This window comes from Mastigoproctus giganteus, chromosome 3, assembly GCF_048544385.1.
Source record: "Mastigoproctus giganteus isolate SK-2022 chromosome 3, ASM4854438v1, whole genome shotgun sequence".
Taxonomy (NCBI): domain Eukaryota; kingdom Metazoa; phylum Arthropoda; class Arachnida; order Uropygi; family Thelyphonidae; genus Mastigoproctus; species Mastigoproctus giganteus.
In genome coordinates, this window is record NC_143577.1 from 73,181,094 (window position 1) to 73,203,764 (window position 22,671).

Sequence of the window (22,671 nt, forward strand, 5' to 3'; positions counted from 1 at the left end):
GTGACCGAACTTCCGTTAGTCTGGAAATTACTGGCACATTCTAGAAATTAAACGTAAGTTCCGGTCAGCTAAGAGAGTTTCAGGCTTTCTTTGTGACCTCACCCCCATTACTACGTCGCCCACACCTGCTAGAGGTCGAACCGTGAAATTTATTAATAGGGCCACTTCCGCACTCAGTGCCCTTTCTATAGAGTATATGCTCCTGTCTTAAGTGGGATTTGTTTCGGTCCATTATAATTACTTTTACTGACTCGCTTAAGGAATTCTTTACAACCGAGATTTAACTAACTGGGAGTGTTTGGACTAACCTTCGGATTTCAGTGTTTCTTAACAAATGATACTTGACTGAAACTAACTATATACGCCACAATTAATTCTTCCAATATTTAACAAAACTTTATTAAATTATTGTAAGGCTGGGTCCTTACACAGTCATGTTTTAAGAGATAATGATATAATATTTTTTAATAATTTTAACTAATTTTTTTAAAAAAATTAATTAATAACTGGTTATTCAGAATAAACGCCGAGGAAACTAACAGTATAAGGCACTGGTCCTTAATTTACACCTAATATAAGGACAGCGTGTCCTTAAATTAGGTGTATTCGATGTTTGGTGTGGCCAGTAAAGATGTTGAAAGTAAAAAAAGTGCCCGGTAAAGATGTTTTGTTGGATGAAAAACACGAATCGGAAAAGCTCATTATTTTCCTTCTGTCTAGTTAGAAGGAACTCATGGGAATTTTTGGGAAATCATTCCCATTATGCTAGCCACCAACGCTTGATATACTATAGTCATAGCCCACAGATATTATTGTACAGGATACTTAATATGTAAAATCTATTTCTTTTAAAAGAAAATCAAATTGTGTGTAAGAACCTGAATGATCCATCTACCTCATCCCAATTCAGATGGCCGAAATAAATACTGAAAATGTACACACGCTCGTGCATTTCAAAGAGAACAGCTAATGAAAACACATTTACGTAGTACATGAAAATGGAGTAAAGGATCCCGTCTTTTTATATCCGTGTGAAACATTATTTGAATTTTGCCCTCAAATATGATAGCAACTCATACAATAAATCATACAACAACTCAGATAATTCTTAGATTTTTTTCTGCTGAAAAAGCTCGTCGTAAACGTTATGTACGCACAAAGGAGATATACTCCCACCTAGGGTACTAAATTCCTTTTACAAACTACAGAAAAATTACATAACGAAATTTAACGGCATTCAATTCACCATTGATCATTCCCTCCCCCACCTCAAATCCTTATCCTGCATTTCACTTTTCTGAATTAGAGGAAGTGGTGTAGAGAAAATGGGGTCCACGTTGACGGTATTGTGGTATTGGCACTTACTGCTCGTTTAGAGAAATCTGGGTTCAATTCCCATCTATGACTGGGGGTATTTCTAAAGTTCTCTTCAACCGAGGCTGTAGTCAGCCGTTTTCAAGCGGAGGGAATGGGCTTTTTCTCCGCGAATTATTCCATTTTTTTTCAGCCCGCACAAAATAGAAGAAGGCCCGCGAACAAACACTTGTACAGACAACACATAACGGTGCAGTATGTGTCTAAGTTGGTGAAGCGTCTAAAACTACGTTATTCTACTTACTTTTTATTTGGTTCTTGGGAACCACGTTCTCCCATTCAGTTGTAAAACTCATTTCGAATAATGGATACATTTTAACTAAATAAAATTGGTATTTTAAAATATGAGGATATTGGAAAAGTTCTAAGACTGGTAACCGTAGTGCTCTGGCTGTAAGAGGCTTCAGTGAATCGATAGACATTGTACGGTAATGGGTGAGTAGCGTAGAAATTGCCATTGTGTACAGCCGCGTAGAAAATCTGGCATATTCATTATGGTGAATGCAAACAGTTTGTTTGTATTGAGACAAAAATGTTTGGCAATAAATTGTGTGAAGCTGGAAAAAGTGGTCAGGAGGCACTGGACCTTACCGGGCAAGCTTATAACTGGTTACCTTAAGTACAGCATCGGCATTCAGTGGGCGATAGCATTTTAAGGACAACAAGCTAACCAAGGACTGCTCCTTCCTCAACAAAGATTACGCTGCTCCTCTTTTCTTACATTGAGGGCATTGTCCTGCAACACTGAGCGCCTCATAACTAAACGAAGATTGATGATCAATATTCGCAGGTGCTACTATCAATTGATGATGCTACTATCACTTAAAAAAAAGAAGATATGTTGAACAAGCCGTAGTTTCTGCTGCTGGTAAACACTAGAAGGTATGATACACTTGTGGCGCAAGGGTATTATACCCTTTAATTAGAACATTGATCCTATAGTTGGAATCTCACCCCACGGCTTTTCTGTGTGCTCCCTGACCATAAAATATGCGCTGTAAGGATCAAATCTGATACCAATACAAAGGGTCGGGGTGGGACTCACGGTGGCTATATTGAAAGCATGTTTAAAAAACAGTTTGTTTCTCGCGTCTTGGAAGCAAATATAACCTTGCAAGAAGGGGACTGAATATGAAGACCGCTTTTTGTAAACTGTTTTTTTATAATGCTTCGGTCAGTTCCAAATAAAAGACACAGTCTCGTATCGCTTTAAACGCGCGTTCTATTTTATTCAAATGATCTTTGTTCTTAAATTCATGATATTAGCACTTATTCAGACACACACACACACAGGTAGTTGCAAAAGGGGCGTTTAATGAAAAAAACTTACTATATAGTAGATCGTCTTTAGTTTCTACGACAGCCTCAGCAAGCACACATTTCTGCCAACAATTTTTATTATTATTAACATCATTTTATTTCCACATGAGTGGACACCTCCGAAACAGCCTGGTTAGCAGGGTGTACATTATACAAATTCGAGTTGATTACATTGATTGGAATTACAAGATGATTATTGTTCATGTTTATAGACTTCTTTCAGGGTGTCCTGTCTATAGCGCTTCGAGCTGCAGAAAGATGAGGCATCAATTCCCAGGGAGTTATACATTCAGAACGTATTCGCCGGAAACACTGATCTAAGGTATTGCAAGTTTTGCAGGAAGATCGTGGACAAGGTGTTGAACTGAACCGGGTTCATTCTAAGGTGTCCGAGGGTTTGTAGAAAAGTCTTAGATGCCAGGCCAATCCATTTGGCGGCATAGAACTTGTGCCAAGGTGTGCAGATGTCTGCAGTAATTTTCCATTTCTCCTGCAACAGTTGCCATAGCAGATTTGGAAGAAGGATGTTTTAGCCAATAGCCTAATTCAATGCTCGAATTCGTCCCAGAGGTGAGATACGATCTCAGTCTGCCAATCCAACTTTCAGCGTCAGTTTCCAAAAAACAGTCCTTATGATACTCGCTGTACGGCATGAAGCGTTTTGTATCCAAGTAGATGCCGGACCTCATGGTTTCAAGCACTACTCCTAACGAACCAAGTCTGAACTAGCTGAAGCAGCCCCATTATTACCTCACCACTTTCACCAAACTTCATGGTCGCGACAAGATACTCGGGAGGAAGTACTCTCCATGCAATCTCCACACCTAAACACATCCATTAAAATTAAAGATTGTGTAGTGAGATTCGTCAAACCACACAACCTTTTGACATTGTTCCAGAATCCTTTAACGTCGGTTCCAAACTCCGTTCCGCATTGGTGGCCGTGATATTAGGCTCATCCACAGCTAACCTACCGTTGAGCTTAAGGCTAGAAGATTCGCGATGTAGCATGTAATTCACTTTGAAATTATTTTCAATCCACCATCCATACTGGCCTCTAAAGTATTACTCTCGCGCAGGCAGACCTAAGAGATTTAAATTGCCTTTTCTGTTTACAACACTGGATAGATAGGTAAGCATATATCCTCAATGAATTGAGAATGCCAGTTAGTTTATTGCATTTCATTTGAGTGGACAGTTTCAACCATTCCCACGTAGCAGAAGAATGGCAAAATATTGAAGGCATACCGTAAGAAATGTTATACATTATAACATAATAAATGTCAATGATTTTTAAGATATATCAATGCAGAGATAAATATCCATGAAAAATGTGAACTAAATAAATCCCTTATCTAAATTCATATTAAGCAAAACAGAGATGTAAATAAAACTAAGTCAGCTTTGTCGACGTTTTGAATTTGATATTCAGAAAGTCATCGCAGTCCAGGTGCCATTGAAGAAGAGTGATTTCACATTAGCAGGGAAGCTTTCATTGTCTAAAATGCGAATGCACACGAAGAGAGAGAGAGAGAGAGAGAGAGAGAGAGAGAGAGAGAGAGAGAGAGAGAGAGAGAGAGTGTGTGTATCTTTGTTAGTGGAAGCGATGCCAGACTACTGAAACTTGTTTTTCGGTTTTCTTATTTTATGGATAAACCACCAGCTATGACCTTCTTTTCATATGAGCTACTTTAATTCCCATCAAATTAAACAGAAAAATGAAGTCCTTTTATTACACTGAGACAGAGTACAATCCCGTACAGGATTATGGTAGCGGAATTAAAGAGGAAATGCAAGGAACGAATTTTTAACAAAAAAATAAATAAATAAAAATTCTTATATCTGTTAAAATAAGCTGGCCATTTAAATTTTCTCAACGCACTAACCTTCTAAAAGCATTATTAATCATGTTCGAGTTGGTGATTCTGCTGATTTTCAACTTTCAACAGCCACAAGGGGAACTAAAAATGCGAAAACTTAATCAATGGACTTCCAACCAAGTAGCTTCTCATCAAGCAGCTTCTTTCATCAAAGAGAGGCTTAGGATATGGGAGATTTAATAAATTTTCTGCCACAATTTCTTTTTAATCCAACCTCAATTTGTTATGGTTATAAAATGATAAGGAATGAAATGCATTCCGGAAGCTTCATTTTAATTTAATGACTTTATAATACTTTCCGCTCTTAGTTTCACATCGAGAAGTCCCAAAGGATAAGCGGTTTTAGTTTTTTCTTTGTTTTGTTTTTTCCAAATTACAATGGAATTTTTTTTATAAATTTTACAAGGAGAGCGCGCATTAATGAGATTTGCTCAAGAAAAATCCACAGTGCTTTGTGATATATCGAATATACACTTTGAATAGACTTGTTATTCCTAGAAGATTTTCTATTTCTTTCATGTTGGAATCGGGGATAATCCAATCAACTGTTTAAATTTTTATACACTTTGAATGTGGATTAAGAATAAAATTTTCAAAAACAGTCCCAGTTCACTGAAGAGTAATTTATCTTTCATTTTTATGAAGGCGCAAGTCATTCATTGTCCCACTCAATGTCAGACATCATCTAGCTTCCGGTGTCAAAGAGATACGACAGGACCATTGACAACAAACGTCAGTTTTACGGAGTGATGAGAGATATACTGAAATAATGGATTTCGAGTTACACACACAGAGTTGCTACTTGTCAGTTATTAAGATCTCAGCGGCAAAGAAGTGTTAAGTTACTGCGAGCATTTTCTGCAACATTATGCCAATTTATCGCATGTTTAGGTGCCAAATTCCAGATGAAAACCAAATAAATGTTTCTGAGCCAAAACTAAAATTTTTTGAGACGGTCCAAATCCTGGACTTCCAATAAGATTATTGCTTGCTGCTATTTAGCTAGATACTAGATAGTACGAGGAATTATAATAGGTTCAATTATTGGTTTTCTCTTCCATATAGCACCAAACATTCAACAAGCGTTAGTTTATCCAGTAAAAACAGGAAGTTTCTCTTGCATTTGTTAATAATAGAAGTTTCCACCACCACAACCCCTTCATTGGGATCATACTTCTGTAAGATCAAATCGAAGTGAACTACGAATCTAAATAAAATTCCTTTTACCACAAGTGTCCGAATGAAATTCATCTAGTATAGTTTAATAATTGACTGATAGTATCATTACTAGTGTTTAATTTGTAACATTTTATATATTTCCCCACTTTTCATTATTTCCTGGTTTAGTGTTTAATTCCAGGAAAATTAAAACCAGTTGTAAAATCATATCTAGGCAACATTGTGAATGTATGTAAGCAAATAAGAACAAAATCTCATTGTAATATTTGAAGTAATGATGACAAACTCACTAATTATTCCATCGCAATTCTTGTAAGTAAACTTTAAATAGTAGCGCAAAGTACAGAATGTTTTTAATATCAGTTTAACGCCTGCATTAGTGCAGGTTTTTATTATACTCGGTCTGAACTATCAAGGCAGGTTTAGATTGAATATTTAAAATTTTACCTTTGGATAATTTCTTGAATATATTTTTATTGTGTTAACATAAGTGAGTAATAAATTTTACATCTTTGTTCATATAATAACTTCGGTTTTACCTTCGTATCACCAAACCCTGAATACTGTATTAGTTTATTTATAGTAAGATTCAGAAAGAATCAAATGGAGTCTCTTAGACTGAAGGCGTACCCTTTAAAAAAAGAAATTAAAATGGACGTTTCGTAGTCGGAGAATTGCCCATCATAATGAAAGCAAATTACCTTCACTGTTTTATCGACACCATGCTAGAAAGCGAATAGAGGTGCAGCAGTTTTATTCACTGCTCTCGAGACTGAACAAAACATTAGGGACAAAGTATTAGTAGAAGAAAAAAACACAACAATTCACCTATATTTTCGAACTCAAGAAAATCTGCCGAAATACAAAGAATTGTAATCAAAACATCATAACATGTCCTGTCTTTCTGAACAGTAGACCTAAATTTCTTGGCTGATCTGGGATATCAGCCAAGAATTTTTTATCCCAAAGCGAATTGTTAGTACAAGACCGAATCTCCTAAGGGAAATGGTATAAAAATAAACTTCTGACAATAACTGGAATGTTGTTCTTCGGGAATATTTGAGTTTCCACTGCAGGACGCATTCAGGAAAAGGGGATGCCGTTATTTATTTTTCCTTTTCCATGCAGCTTTATGAAATCGTCTACTGAATTTTCTATTATTTATTTTCTAACTGCGTCGCGTCTTTTGAAGTCAAATCTTCAAAAACAAAATCATATAAAAAAAAAAAAAAACTTTACCTTTTTGAAGCTATTAACATTATTAAAATATCTGTATTATTTTTGGTAAGCCGCAGAAGCATAATCGAAAGTCAAAATCTCTAGAGTAAAAGAGGTTTTTTTTATGTACTTGTTGGTGGTTGTACTAAGCAAGTATGAAACAGGTTTTCATTTAGCTAACCAAAGCGTTCACTAGCACAGGTAGAGAGGAAACAGTTTACTCGGGAATGAAAATATAAGATCAGTATGAAACAGATGTTATTCTTCTGCGAAGTTGAATGATTCTTCTGGTAAGTTCAAGCAAAAACTAGTAAGCAAACATCCCACTTTCATCGATCCGAATAAAAATGGACTAAGTTTTACTCATCTTTTGTTTTGAGGTAATTTTTAAATGTTTCTTTTTCAATATAGTTTAGAAGAACTGAATGCATAATTCTTTATTTCAAAACCAATACAAAACAGACGATGCTTTGTGGTGTGACGATCACTATCACCTTGACCTCTGGGTCAATGGGAATCACAGCCCATAATTCATTCTTCTTGAGAGAACAACGATAAAAATTCCTCAGGGCTTTTTTTTTTTATTACTATTTAGTAGACAGTTTTCGGCTATATATAAATTTAAATATAATATCTTAATTCCCCAGTAGTAATAAGAACTTTTGAACAACTCTCAAAAGATGAATAAAATTGGACTTCTGTGCAATCGTATATACGAACCGGCAAGGATTCGCAAACATACATATAATTCGTTATCCCATGACTTTTTTTTAATTTTTGTTCTCGAGTCCTCCAGTTAAAGTTAATAACCGAACTCTGTACACGATATTGTATAAAATACATGAAGCATAAGGTTACATGACAATTCTGAATGTTGTGTCGTGTAATATGAACATTTTCTTCCGCGAACAAAAAAATTTAAAAATATTCTAGGTATAATTTATAGAAATGGGTGCGACATCTAATGATCTGAAGCAGAAGAGAATTTTTCTACGATGTAACCATTCGTCTTGTTTCTTATCGGTACCCAGTAATATTTCAAAAGAAGTAACTTCTGCACTGAAGGATGGTGTGGGTCGGCAACACCCTACAGAACTTCATTAGTATGAGGAACGACCACTGTGTGCGATAAGACTAATCGCCCTTACTGATACTAAGCCTCTAACTAAAGAGCCCATCAGTAAGTGGGCTGCTAACTTAAACGTATGATTTGCTTCGGACTACCGCGATTTTATTTATTTCATGAACAACCTCCCTATTGATATAATATACCGACAGACAAGGTTCTCTTATGGATCACTTGACGATTAGTAGCGTTTCAGATAGACTCTGATCTCTAGTAAAATTATCAAATAATATTCTTTATAAAACAAATAACAAACTAATGACGTATACTTTGTTTTTTACAATGTGATGAATAATAACACATCCTTTTCAATCTCGTTTCAAAATTGGAGGTTAAAATGAACAATGATGAACAAACATGAGTTCAAAATTTAAAAAAAAAATGGCGGATTATAATAAAATTTGAATTAGGTTATTTTAGGATCTCCACCTTAATATGTACTGCAAATTTAGTTCGAACTGGATACCACCTAAAACATTATGGGAAGGGGATAACTAGCGATCTCAATGTTTTAGAAAAGCAGGATTAAAATCAGACTATCACAATTTGGATTTTTGCACTCGATTTTGTTTCCTCTAAATCTTTTGAGTGCTAATCCTCTTCAGTATTTTAGAATTTTTTGTTATTATGAAATAAATCGTTCAGGCGCAAAATCGACAAAAATAAAAACCCCTCTAAGCGCTTGCAGACTATAACCGAAGCAGTCAGGAGATCTCCAAAAAAAAACTAACAACCAATCTGAGAGTTTATTTTTAGCAGTGTTATTGTTTGGAAAAAATATTTGAATTTGTACAGACATAATTATTATGATTTTAAATAGTTAAGTTATTTTTTTTTTAAAGTGCGTTCAATAAATCTTATAAGAATTCCAAATTAGAAATATACTTTGTAATATTTTTCAGCTGGCAGGGATACATCCAAGGTTCCAGTGATGGTATTTATCCATGGCGAGTCCTACGAATGGAATGCCGGTAATCCATACGACGGAAGTGTACTAGCAAGTTTCGGAAATGTAGTTGTAGTCACAATGAACTACCGTCTTGGAGTTTTAGGTAAGTTCGTAGAAGAATTGCTGTATAAGATGCACTCTAGAATGCTTCAAAATTTAGTTTAATGAGATAAAAAAATCAATAGGTTAAAACAAAATTATCACTATTAAAACTGAATAGAGAAAAGATGTTTTACTTGGGTTTCCTCCTTTCAAATTTTGCTACTTAAAATTTAATTTAAGTACATGGACTAGTTCCTTCCTCTTTTCTGTAATCTTTATTTATGGTGAATAGTTGCAGTTCAGTCACTGTCTAGGACAACAGGTGCGATTTAGGCTGTCCTTCCGTAGCCTTGTTCATATCGGTCTCTTTAGTTAAATTAGATAATTCGTCCCGTATTCTCTGTACACTTCCATATTTCTCCTCTCACAGTGTGTAACGGAAGCTCATTCTGTTCGGACAGGGTAATTAATAATCTCCGAATAATCATTAACCCGCCGGCAAATTACTATCACTTGATGCACAACTGTTCGTAGTAATCACGCATTCGTTCGTCTCTTGGATTCCTAATTGTGTAACAGAGATTTCTACCTTATTATTACACCTGCTTTTCCTTGCGGTACGTAATTTCACCTTTGGAAATGGCAGCAGCAGACAAATTTCATGACATTGATCGATGGTAGATCTTTCAGGATCAACGATCTTAGAAAATAACCTCAATAAATACATACTGTCGTATTTTCCATATACCAGCAGAAGGCCGCTTTAGATTATAATAAGAAATTATTACTAGCGATTCATAAGTGGAAGCAGAGAATTTATTTCACTTCCAGAACTCAACTGGTTCTGGACTGCAGTATATGTGGACTGCAATGACTCCCCATTAATTAAATACCTTTTCTCTTTAATCTCATATAATAATAAAAATCACCCTTCTAGGCAGCCCCAAAGAGTCTTTCTTATGATTGCTTCCAACTTGAAAGTACAACCCTATTGTAGTCAGTTACTTTAATCAAAAATAATTACGCGAGAATCTTGTATCATTTTAATGGGCACAGTTTCTTAATATGTGTAGTGCAGAAGAACCACAGGTACTAGCATATTTCTTATTCAAGGGGTTGTTATAAGCATCATTGCTATTTGACATCGAACTTCAAATAAAATGCAATAAATGTGAAGAAGTAAAACTGCAATCTAGATAAAACTGAGGGAACGTATTTCACAGGGTCTCCTACCTTTTAAATAGGTCGAGAATCTTGTGAGATGCATGTTCACCCTCCCTTAAAAATGAGTTGTTGAGTCCTACAACACTGTAGATACGAATGTGCGTAAAGTCATTTCTGAGTTAGCTACAGAAAAGCTTTCTGATATAAGGAAATCTTCGTTGCAGAGAAGCGTTATTCGTGATGCATTCGAATCATAAATATAATTTGATTATCTGATGTTTTAATCACTACAAGATAGCGTATCTACCCAGATTGGCAACATCATCGAAAGACTAGCAGTATGAGAAATAGGAATGTTTCTCGCACTGGCAGCAATGAGAAATTGGAACTCCAACGTGGTGCAACATGGCTTAAAATGCTGTTGTATCGTAAAGCTAATAACTGTTTTTGATATGCTTCGAAGTCTCCTTATTCGTATTGTATCTATTGACAAGAAAATGAGGAAATTAACTTGGTTTTGCAGGGACTAGCAAGCACCAAACTGCAGCTCTAAGAATTATTCAGCGCATGACTGTTCTTACATCTAAGAAACGATCCCTTCAATGGTTCCTAAAACGTGAACTAATCAGCTGTGAACCAAGTGGAATATTTACAGGAATCGAAGTTCGTATCTTTTAATAGCACCCAACTATCAAGAAAAGGGAGATAACGCATAAAGAAGTTTTATGAGTTAACTTGCTTATCGTACTAGTTAAACTTACCTTATTTGTTAATATTGTACGGTTAATTCTATTTAGAATTAACTAAATACACTACATTCTTCCATACTAATAATTTCATAGTTTATCGAAACAAGAGTACATAAATGGTATCAAAGCGTGGCACTGAGTTCCATCACACGTCGTCACCGGACCTCAATCTTGTTAAGCAACTCAAACAGTATTAGAATGGTCAGGAATTGCACAGGTGTTTTTAAAATTTCAGTGGGGCGGTGAAGCACGTCTTGGGGAATCTCGGATAACCAGTCTCACGAATTTTTTTAATCGACTTCCATAGGAGGGACTTGCTTGGTAACGTGTTTCTTGAAATATTGCATATATTTCTTTATAACGTCTGTAGAGGATCTGGTTTGAAGTATCGCTGGACGATAAAGCATCTTTGTCGAAGAGTTAACGCCATGGCTTACTCAGAAAATGAATGGCATTACTAGGCGAATGATCACATGCGCAAGATGTTAATTATCCTAGCTTTATCCTAACCAACAACTAAAATCATTTGCAATTTCCTGTAGTAGTCCACAATGTTCTCTTTCTTTATAGGTGCAATAAAGCTAATATATATTTTTTTCTTATTAATTTTATAAGTAGAATGGCCGATTACTAGTGCCCCCACCTAAGGTTTACCGATTTACGGCATAAAAAAAAGGAGTCTAACATAAAAAACAGAATAACAAATAGAGGTATTCTGGCAAACCACATTACCGAACAGCTGTTACAAAATACAATAAAATCGCCCACTAACAGAACCCGTGCAAATCAGAGAATAAATAACCATTTTCAAGTGAGCGTTATTATTACAGCTGTGTAATGTAATTCCCTGTATTATGTAAGAGGCATCGTGTAAAGAAAAGCGTTCCATGAGTGGAAACAACCATGACTGCAAAACACAGAATTAGTTACGCAAAATAATGAATGTTACGTTTTGTATTCGCTATTACTCCCATGAGAAAAGATCAAAACAGTCAAGCAGAAGATTACAACCATTTTCGCTTCAAGAAAATAATATAAATTACTTTTCTCATGAGGTTGAGATTGGATCGGTTAGTTGTGTCAGCATTAGTCGTTTAGTACTTGGTTTTTTATAGCTCCGTACTCCCTTGTGCTCACTTGGCTCCTTCCGTAATATTAGGCGAGGGGAAACGGGTTGTCCATATGTCGGGCTAATTACAACGCGCTAGTGGAGAAAGAGATTTACCGCCATTGATCAGCATTCCGGCTATTTCCATCCCCCCCCAACCTTTTCCATCTCCTCGGTTCTGTTCGTCATTCTACCCGCTATATTAGCACTGAAAGAAGATCGTACAGCTGTCAGTAATGAGAAAGAACTCTCCGGTTGCTTAAAGAAGAGAGTATTATAGGCAGAACGAGATATTTATCAGTTGCGCGGAATCGAAAGTGCTGAACAGTTCACCCGCTGCCTATTCATTAGCCTGACAGATAGAATAACTGTTCCAGTACTCAATGATTTATGAAAATGCGAATTGCTAATCAGCATGGAAACCGTAGGAAAATTAAGGGCCTGCAAGTTCGATAATTACCACTGTTTTATTACAAAAGGTTTATGTATAAGGTCAGTTTATACTCGGTCAGATTTATATGCGTTATTTAAAAAGGAACAGACTATCAGGTCTCTAAAAGAAGATTGTTTTTTTTTTAATTCTTTTTTCTTGGGTATAATTTTATGTAATCTAAATGCATGGTGTGGTATTGTAATAGATAAACCACATGAAAGAAATATGAAATGCACGGTATTAAGTGAAGTGGAATATTATTTTGAATTCCAGGAAGTTTTTAGAAAGTTGAAATTCACAGACAGCTTCACTGCAGAAAGTAAATCAATGATAGGCAGTTGTAGCCATTGAGGGATGGATATGGAAAAACTTGAGGCTTTCCAGCTTATTTTTCTATGGAGTATTCCACACAATTCTTCAAATAGGCCTGCGGGGTTGGGAGTATTTATATTGTGAATTAAGCAGTTGGTGTCAACTGCTTAATTCACAATATTCCACACAACTTTCATATGAAAGTTGTCTCATCGGGTGATAAGGACCACAACTCAGAAAGGACAGAAAGAATTTCCAGGTATTCGCTAATCTAATGGAAAATATATCCAACAGGCGAAGGAAAGGCTGCACAAAACTTGCCATCTTGCCATAAACCGGCAACCTCTTGGCCTTTCGATTTTCCACCTAACAGAACCCGTACAAATAAGCATAGTGGTTCGCAACCATATTGGTTATTGCGATGTTTCTAACCAAGGGGAGAGGGATAGTAACACAACGTCTTTCAAGGGAGAAATATTTCCTGGTAGCTAAGTGGCTAGTCTCCAATACAAAAAACACCACTCACATAAAAACCACACCATTTAGAGGATTGTCCTCGGCAAAGTTTTTGCTTCTACACGCAGAAGACTTTCGGTATTGAGAACAACCTAAGGCATTGCTAGATCAAAGATACATACAAATGGCTCCCATTTTGTTCATCATAATGCGTAGATAATAATTTATGTCGTCCATAATGGCCAAGGTCTGGGTCAAACCGTCTGTTCTGGACAATTCATAATCATAGCAAACTTGAAACCCAATGTAGCCTTATCTCCTACAAAGGTTTGAAATTTGTGATACATGAAAGCATGCATGGAACTCGAAATACAAATCCCTGCCAAAGGCTGGAATTTGTATTTCAAGTTCCATACACCACATGTTTCTCTCCTCTATACAATAAAAGAAAACTATATTGCATGCACAAAATCAGAATAAGAAATATATATATATATATATATATATATCATACTGTTATTATTACTTTCCGCTTCTTCCAACACGATGAATTTAGTTTTTTCAATATTCTTTCTGATTGGCTGAACATTAACACTGCCTCCAAGATACTCTGATTCCCTCCCCTTACCCCACATAGATTCTACTGTAAATTTGGTTTGTATCAAAGTGAAAATAAAGGAGAGGTAACCTTCAGATTTTGAGTGGCCACCATATTGAAATATGACGTCCGATCGAAATTAGGATTCCTCCGAATCCGGATAAAGCCGTTGAGAGAAACAAACATAATTACAGAGATAAAGTGATCTCAATAAGCCCGCTTTCTTTATGGAAAATAGGAGTATATAAACAAACAAAAATATTTATATAACTCAGAGCACAATGGGTGTGCCAAAATAATGAAGTAATGTTAATCGCCCCATCTTGATTTCTATCGGAACAGATTGGTAAACTTTATTCAGAAAAGAGTGAGAAAACCCTCTTTAAAATATTATAGGAAAGCTAATTCGGCGTAGATAGTGTGAAATGATGTTATTTTGAGCCAATAGTATTTAGCAATGATATCTATCCTGATAATAAAGTAAGCAGCAAGCTTGCCACCCTTACTAATATATTTTCTTCCTCATAAAATGTTTAATAGCGAAAATTGAATTACTGAAGTCCAACTCTAGGGTCCGGAATTTTTCAATACAGCTAACGCAAAACTTGCTAGCTTCCACCACTTAAATGAAGATACTTCACAACTGTTCATCTAGTCGAAATATTCACCCATACTTTTTTTTAAAAAAGCACAAATTGAAAACTGAAATAATCTAATTTATAAGTGTGTCATCAGCTTAATGCAACGTTCCCAAAAGTCTATTGAAGATCTTACTGCACTAATAAATACATCGTTACAAAGGTTTTCCGACAGCGCAAGGGAGGGTAGTATTTATCAGTGGTAGATTGAATTTTTTTTTTGATTTTTTCTTCTTTTAAGTAGAAGTGGCCAAAGTGCGCGCGGTGAACCGAAGGAGAAACATCTAGTAATTACCGTGCAAGACTGACGGCCAATACTGAAGCGAGGCTTATGATCGCTCAACCGTAGCCCAGGTAACGAAACATTAATCAGCTGGGACGCAGTCTAAAATCGACGTCTTCTGAGGGTTCCGAGGTAATTCACAAGAATAAATTAGTTTCGCTGGACTCTGCGAGAAGTCGATTTTTTTTTCTTCTTCTTTTTCTCTCTGTGTTCGGTCCGCAATACTTCTACCGTATTAACTAAGCTGAGATAAATTCACCTATCACTTCGCTTGGGTGAAAAATTCAAGTAAAAGACTTGCTTGAAATAAGGAAATCTGTGGTGTATTCCTTATAGAAATAGAGCCTATCACTTATCACCACTGCTCCTATCACTATGCAATGTTAAAATGCTTGAGAAGTTCTGTCAACATCTCACTGAGAAATACATCTTTTTGTATGAGTAATGGAGGTGACGAAATAAAATGTGCGTTAGGTAAAAGTTACATGACGTGTAGTCAGAGGAAATGCAAAGTGAATCAAACAATTGATCATCTGTAGAGTAGCTAAATGAGAGCTGCAATACTATTTTTATCTGTTTGTATATAGTGATGTATTTCCTAAGACAAAAACATTTTTTCCAGACTTCAAAATAGCAGAAACGTGAATCTGCGCGAATTTCGTATATTTTTCTTCATAAAAAGTGAATATTTAACTTCATGATAAAGGTTTCTTTGTCATGTAATCAATTTTTCTATACTCTGAAGAAATCTGAATGATGTAATAACATTTGTCAATAAGATGGTGCGCTACGAAAACACATGCGCAGTAACTTTGCAGTACTTAAGATCGGTATCTTGGAGAAAAATTGTGATGATATTACGAGATCAGAGACGGGATAAGTTAACCATTCGCCCACCCTACACAACTTGAGCCACCCTGGATCGGAGAATTCAATTGCTACCATCTGAACCATTGGCATGTCTTTGTTGACGAAGTCAATGCCAAAGAAAGTTTGGTTCGTGCAATATCGATGAGGCTACTTCTTCCAAAATCTACATAATATTGCACTTGTCTTAATATTTTTGTAGTGATATTTAAAGACTTCGGCATACCACAATAAGTGCACTTTAAAATGACTTTTTTTTCTGAAGAGCTGATGACATAGATAGCTAAAGATTTTAATAAGCTCGATAGAAATGCCATCCAGATTCACTGCGTTTTCAACTAAGTCATGAACTTCCAGAAGATTCCATAAGATTTTAAAATATGGACAGTATCGAGTTCATGGAAACAAAATGTTCCAGACCATCAACAGCAGTTGGGTATAAAAGAAGGTTCTTTTTTTTCCTTTTATGTTTGAATTAAAAAAAACATGCAACTTTAGACAGATGAAAAATGCACTAATTTCTCCAATGGTTCAAAGTGCCTCTGTTTTTCTGGATATGAAATGGTATCCATGAGTATTGTTGATTTCGTGAGATAATTATTTATGACGTTTTAGCCAAGCATCGTGTCATCTCGATAGAATTGGTAATGCATCTGAAAAAAAAAAAAAGAAAAAAAAAAACGAAGGTATCATTTTCAGATTTTTGCGCCTGGATCTCTTGTTTTTTTAATAGAATTGATCTAAACTGACCTATTCCATGGCTTTTGAATGAGCATCTTAAGTACTCGTGCTCTGTAATACGAATCTTTATAAATCTTTTCGAATTTCCCAAAAACCTTTGACATTCCAAAGAAATAAAAAACTTTGTTTCGAGTTAAATGTAATGAAATTTTCTTATTCTGTAACTTCCTGACAAAGTTAGCACAAACTATGGAATTATTGCAAATAGTTGCCAAACTATTTGCAATGTAGCGTAATTTAAGGGAATATATATCTCCATAATTTAATTTCGAATTTCTTCAAGATTAGAGAAGAAATCTGTGAGACTTATCGAATTCAACCCGATTACTCAGCCTATATCCGAATACAAGTATAAAAAATTACAATTGTTTAAGACTTTAAATCATTTCACATTTTGCAGCGAATATTCACTGATATATCATAAAGTAGAAAAACATTTTAGGGAAGATAATTCATAAATTATCTTCCGTAAAAATCAGAAGAAGAAAATAACATTATTCAACCGAATACAAAAAGCAATCCTATAACTGCAGAAACAACGATAGATTCCTTTTCGTGTCTTATGAATACCTGTCGTGAATACATCAAGACAACCTGATTCAAAAGAAATAGACCGAATAAAGAAATAATATATGGATAGCAATAATCAATACAGTTCTGTATGTAGACGATATTTTAACGACAGGATATTTCCGGACGGATTGCATTGCAACTGTCATCACCGTGAATGTGATAAGTTGCATGTGTATCATACGGGGAAATATCTCTACAGTCGATGCTTAGGGAAAAAAATGAATTATAAACGATAGCAATATTTGTGCATCTGGAGTAGAGAGGGAATATCTTCAATATTAGAGCTAACATGAGCATTGGAGATAACTAGAAATACCTATCGCGAATTGCTAACGATATGAAATCAGAATAAATATTCTGATTGGAATCAAGGAGAATACAATAGACAACTTGGATATGCTGGCAATCTATTCAAACAGAAATCCTAATAATCAGCCAGCTTATAGCAACGCGCAGAACCAGGATACACAGAGCAGAAAAATATTAAATGCATAGTAGGCTGAAGCAGAAAACCCAAGAAATCTGGAAGAATTGAAAAGACACCATTTCTAGTTTTCTAGGTAGCAATGTTAACTAGAGAATATCGTGTGAGATTGCGATAACATTTATATAAGCAAAGCTCGCAAGCGAAGAGAAGATCTCATGACAGAACCCAACACACATCCAGGAAGGAAGGAAGGAAGAACACTGAAAAATCATTGTGGCTGTCCACGTTGAAACCCTACTCCAAATTCACAAAAATAAAAATAAGTCAAATAATACTCATTTATTAAATATAAACGCTTAATACAATATTGATCCCTTTAATAGAATTCTGGTGGTAAACTTTACAGGTCAAAGGTTAATAGAAATTTATTTGATGATTGAGATTATTAGTATGTAAAATTTTCTAAAACAGTAGACAACAAGGGGACCTTTTAGAGCATTATTTACATTTAGGAAGTTACTTGCATAAAATGCAAAACTGAAGGATTAGATGAAGAGATGAAAAACAAATCCTCCACATCACATGCGTCAATGATCGCTTTAATCTACTTGGAGTAACTATTCTTCAAACTTCAACACAACCACTTGTAATAGCCTCTGTTATAACAGAGACATTCAGATGGTATATAATGTCACATGAACTTCCATTATACCAGCCTTTCAATGTATCTAATTGGTAGTTCCGAGCAATTAACCACAGATCAAATTACACTTAAATTGCTAAATAATATATAGAACAGTATTTAAGGAAAGTAAAAAGGACGAATCTGTTTAGTTTTGAACACAGGGATGTAGTTCTCTTAATATTTATAATAGAATGCCCCACTCATTTCTACTACAGGAGATTGTTTGAATTGCTTTACGACAAGCACAGTAATTCGATATTCAGTTGTGACCAAGGCATCACACTATGCAATGTGTCTTTTAAACCGTGATTACCTAATACTATGGGAGTAATGTTTCAGGCTTCTGCAGAATCCTCAGACTAGCGGTAATCATCTGACAGATGAAACATCAGCACAACGAAATTTTCTCCATATAGAATACATTTTAATAAACAATAATTGTTTTTAATTGCTCAAATTTCCCAAAAGCTTCGTAATTTTAGTTTTAAATTAGAGTTATATTAAAGTTGCCATCGGAATTCATCAAAAATCCATTGCAGTGCGGTACTGCAACAGGATCTAGAACAGTTGGGCTGAGAAGTGGCAACTGAAGTTTAACATTGACAAATGCAAAGTAATGCACATGGGTAGAAGTAATCCCGGAGAAACGTACCAACTGTGAGGTACTACACTTAGTGGAGGTAGAAAATGAAAAACACCTAGGAGTGAATGTGCGACCAGATATGAAATTTTCTGAGCAGTGCAGACAGGCGGGTAGAGAAGGTCATGGGGTATTGTCAATGATATACAGGAATTTTGCTAGTAGGGAAAAGGAGGTGATTATTCCTTTGTATAAGGCAATGGTCAGGCCACGCCTTCAGTACTGCGTATAGGTCTGGAGGCCTCATTTTAGGAAGGATGTAGAGTTGCTTGAGCGAGTACAGAGAAGGGCAACTAGATTGGTGAGGGGAACGAAAGGGTGATCTTAAGAAGAAAGGCTTAAGTTCTGCAAATTGCAGCGTCTTGAGACTAGGCACCTGCGAGGTGATCTGACTGAGGTGTATAAGGCCTTGAATGAGTTGATCAGGCTGAATTCTGATGGGATTCTCTCTTGCTCAGATTACGATCCTGAGGGGGCATGAATTCAAATTGAAGAAAGACAGTTATAGACTAGATGTGCGGAAATTTGCCTTCGGCCAACGTTTATTTGATTGCTGGAACAAACCTTCCATCTGTCTTTGTGGAAGTTGATAGCTTAAATATATTCAAGGAGGAACTGGACAAACGGTTTATAGGGAATGGATGTGTGAAATGTATTTTTTTTTTGGGCTGATGCTACATAAGCTTGCATCACATGCTTCGATTACTACTACTACATCCTTCATCATCTTAATGTTATTATATAGTATAATAAATCGCTTTCGAAAAAAGATGTGGTAAAGTGGAAATATAATTCTTTTTATTTTTTTAAACTCACATTCATGTCTAATATAGTTGTTCTAGAATTTTTAGTCTTTATTTGAGGAACATAATTGAATACAGAAATTCCTTTTTATTAAAATGGATCGCACTGGAGGAAAATATCCATAAATAGAGTGCGCTTGCTAAATGCCGTTTATTCTATTTTTTTTAATCCAATAAAAATTATCGTCAAAAGCAGTCTCCCAATGTCTATCTCATGGATGGCGGTATCCGAACAGCAAGACTCTAAACAGAAAGCAAAATTTAATCTGGATTGAGTAATCTACTTTACTATCACGTGATGAAGAAATTGATACCTGTAATAATAAAATTTATTGTTCTGTGACGCAGTCCCCTCGCTTTTTCCTGTTTTTGGAATGGTAGCAGTTGCTGATGGGAAGAATTTGGCTAGTTCAAGATGGCGGTTAGTTAGTCAGCCTTAGGAGGAGAAGGAGACAATTATTTTATATTTTCTTTTGATATCTCCATTCCTCATCGTGCAAAACAGATAAACGGGTAGCAAGAATAACTTCAGAAGAAAGGCAGAAGAAAACCACTATTAATTCTTCTTCCTCAGCATGGTATAAATCGTCAGGGAGAATATTTTACTGAAGCCTAAATTATTGTGCCGCAGAAATTAATAAGCAAACCTAAAAAAAAGTGCGTTTATTAAGTTAATTACGTACTGCTTGCTTTTTTTTAAACTTTAATTACAAAACAGATAAAACCACACAATAACATGTACTGATTGTATAAAAACAAGTTCGTACACAAAACATCCTGAGCATTATGATTCCCTAGCGAAAAATAAAACAGGAAATTTTATTTTTCTGGTTGGATCTTTATGAAAGTTTTCTTTTTTGTTTGGTGGGTTCTTTTGTCGCAAGAAGATAAGAAGATTAAAAAGATGAATATATAACATTTTAAGTTAGTAATTTAAATAATTCAAAGATTTAATTATATGTTAAACTATTTTAGCATTTTATGAGATTCCAGTGAAACTACCCGTGACGCTTTCATCAAAAAAGGAAAGTTATTGAGAAATTAATGGAGATTATTCAACACCATCAAAAAACGAAATAAAGCAGCGGAATTTAAAAAATCGGTCATGACACGGTAGACATGTAGAAGGAATACAGTGTCTTTCTCTAAGAAAACAATGCACAAAATGGCTAAAGAATATTCTTAAAAATAAAAATTAGTTAACTGAATTAGAATTACCATTAATGTCAAAAACAAACGGAGAAACTATATAATATGTCCGCATTTTCTTTTTTCTAATGTCCTTAGTGAAGACCGAAGAAATGTGCCGACTTTTATTTAGGAAAGGGCTTTCAAATTTACAAATGTATTTTATTCACATCCTCTCCTAACTACACATTCTGATACTAAATAATATGATATTAAATGTAATAAATTATAAAAGTAATACAACATGGATTATTTCCGACCTATTTTAAAATGAATACTTAATATAAATTTTCGGAAAGCAGCATATATTTCAATTTCACTACAAAAGATCAAAATTAAAGTTTAATAAATTATGTATTTTATCAACTATTAAATTATAATAAAATGATAAATCTGCTACTTTAAATTGGATGCCGTTGTTCATATTTAATTCATCATTAAAATTGGATTTTCAGAATTTATATTATGAACAACTTTCAACATGGACTGTAAGCTAATTTTAAGAAGGTTCGCTACTGAGTTACATTAAGAAACCTCGAAAGATATCTTGGCCTTTGATGTCCTTGTGTCGTAAAACCTTTAAACAACAACAGCTACAGAATATTTTGAATTGTTTCTAGCCTATTTTTAATTGAAACTAAAAGAATTGAAATAACCGGATGACTATGGCCTGGAATTACTTAGATACGAACTCACTGTCTGCTATAACTAGTAACTGGAATCATATTTTGATCTATCTGTAGAACAAATCTGTAGACTGTCGCATTAATCATTTCTACATTTCCCAGAAGTCCCATGCTTGAAAGCCTTTCACATTTCCAATTTATCATTATTCGCGAAAATGTATTTCCTATTTATATATAATGACTACGCCCAACAAAAGAACGTTAGACTCGCAATACTGGGTAGTAGTTGAGAAATATTCCAAGTTCATATAAATTTAATAAAGTAAAAGAACTTTCATTGCCACAAGGGATGCTTCTTAATTTCATTCTTATTTCAGTTCTGTGAGCCCATATCACTTTATATTTAAAGAATTACTTAAATTAATCTATCTCCCCGCATACAAGTCAAATATTCTGTGTTGTACTTTTTTAAAATTGGAAACTAGTTCTGAATCAGAAATGCTTAATTATCTTCCAGTTAAAAGAAATACTGTAGAGTAGGATGTATTAAGCGTATACAAAAATGCATTATTATTTAAATAATTAACAATTCATGACCGAAATAATAATGTTATCCTTCCTTAATTCTCCGTAACAGTAAGGGATTGGTTTGGAGACTTCTGTTAGAATTCCGTCAGGGAAGGAATCCTTAAAGGCTTTTTCAATAGAGGATGCAGTTGACTGACCTCAAGCAGAGGTATTAGGTTCTACCTTTGATTTATTCCAGACTTTTTAGCTCACAACATAGAAATTGGTCTTATAAAGCACTGTTGCTCATGAGGTCATTCGAGAGAGAGAAAGAGAGAGAAAGAGAGAGAGAGATCATATGAACTAACACACGATGCACTTGTGCGCTATGAGCAAAATAAAAGAATCTCAAAAACCAACCAGCCAGACGGTATAATTATTTCGTCACTTATGTCCAGTTGCTGAAGGTAAACTGGAGTACAGTGTCCTATTCCTCTGTATAAGGCAATGTTTAGGCCACATATTGAATACTGCATATAGCTCAGGATGCTTCACTTTCTGTAGGAGGATGCATAACTGTTTGAAAGGTGGAAAGTAGAGTAACAAGATCAGTGAAAGGAACAAAATGGTGCTCTTACCATGAAAGGCTTCAGTTCTGCAAATTGCAGCGTCTGGAGACTAGGTACCATCGCGGAGATCTGATTGAGGTATTAATATCGAATCACTGTGGACACAGAGCGAAACGGGGACAGAATAAATTATGACAAGTTTAATAATAGGAAAAA

General features: G+C 35.1%; 1 protein-coding gene across 1 annotated transcript in view; it reads left to right on the plus strand.

Moving 5' to 3' along the window:
- Positions 1 to 22,671, plus strand: part of LOC150088082 (neuroligin-4, X-linked-like) — a 301,538-nt gene that overhangs the window by 152,614 nt on the left and 126,253 nt on the right. The window contains exon 2 of the mRNA XM_090370562.1: positions 9,000 to 9,149. Within this exon, the coding sequence (XP_090226688.1) occupies positions 9,000 to 9,149 (150 nt within the window). The remainder of the gene's footprint in view (positions 1 to 8,999; positions 9,150 to 22,671) is intronic.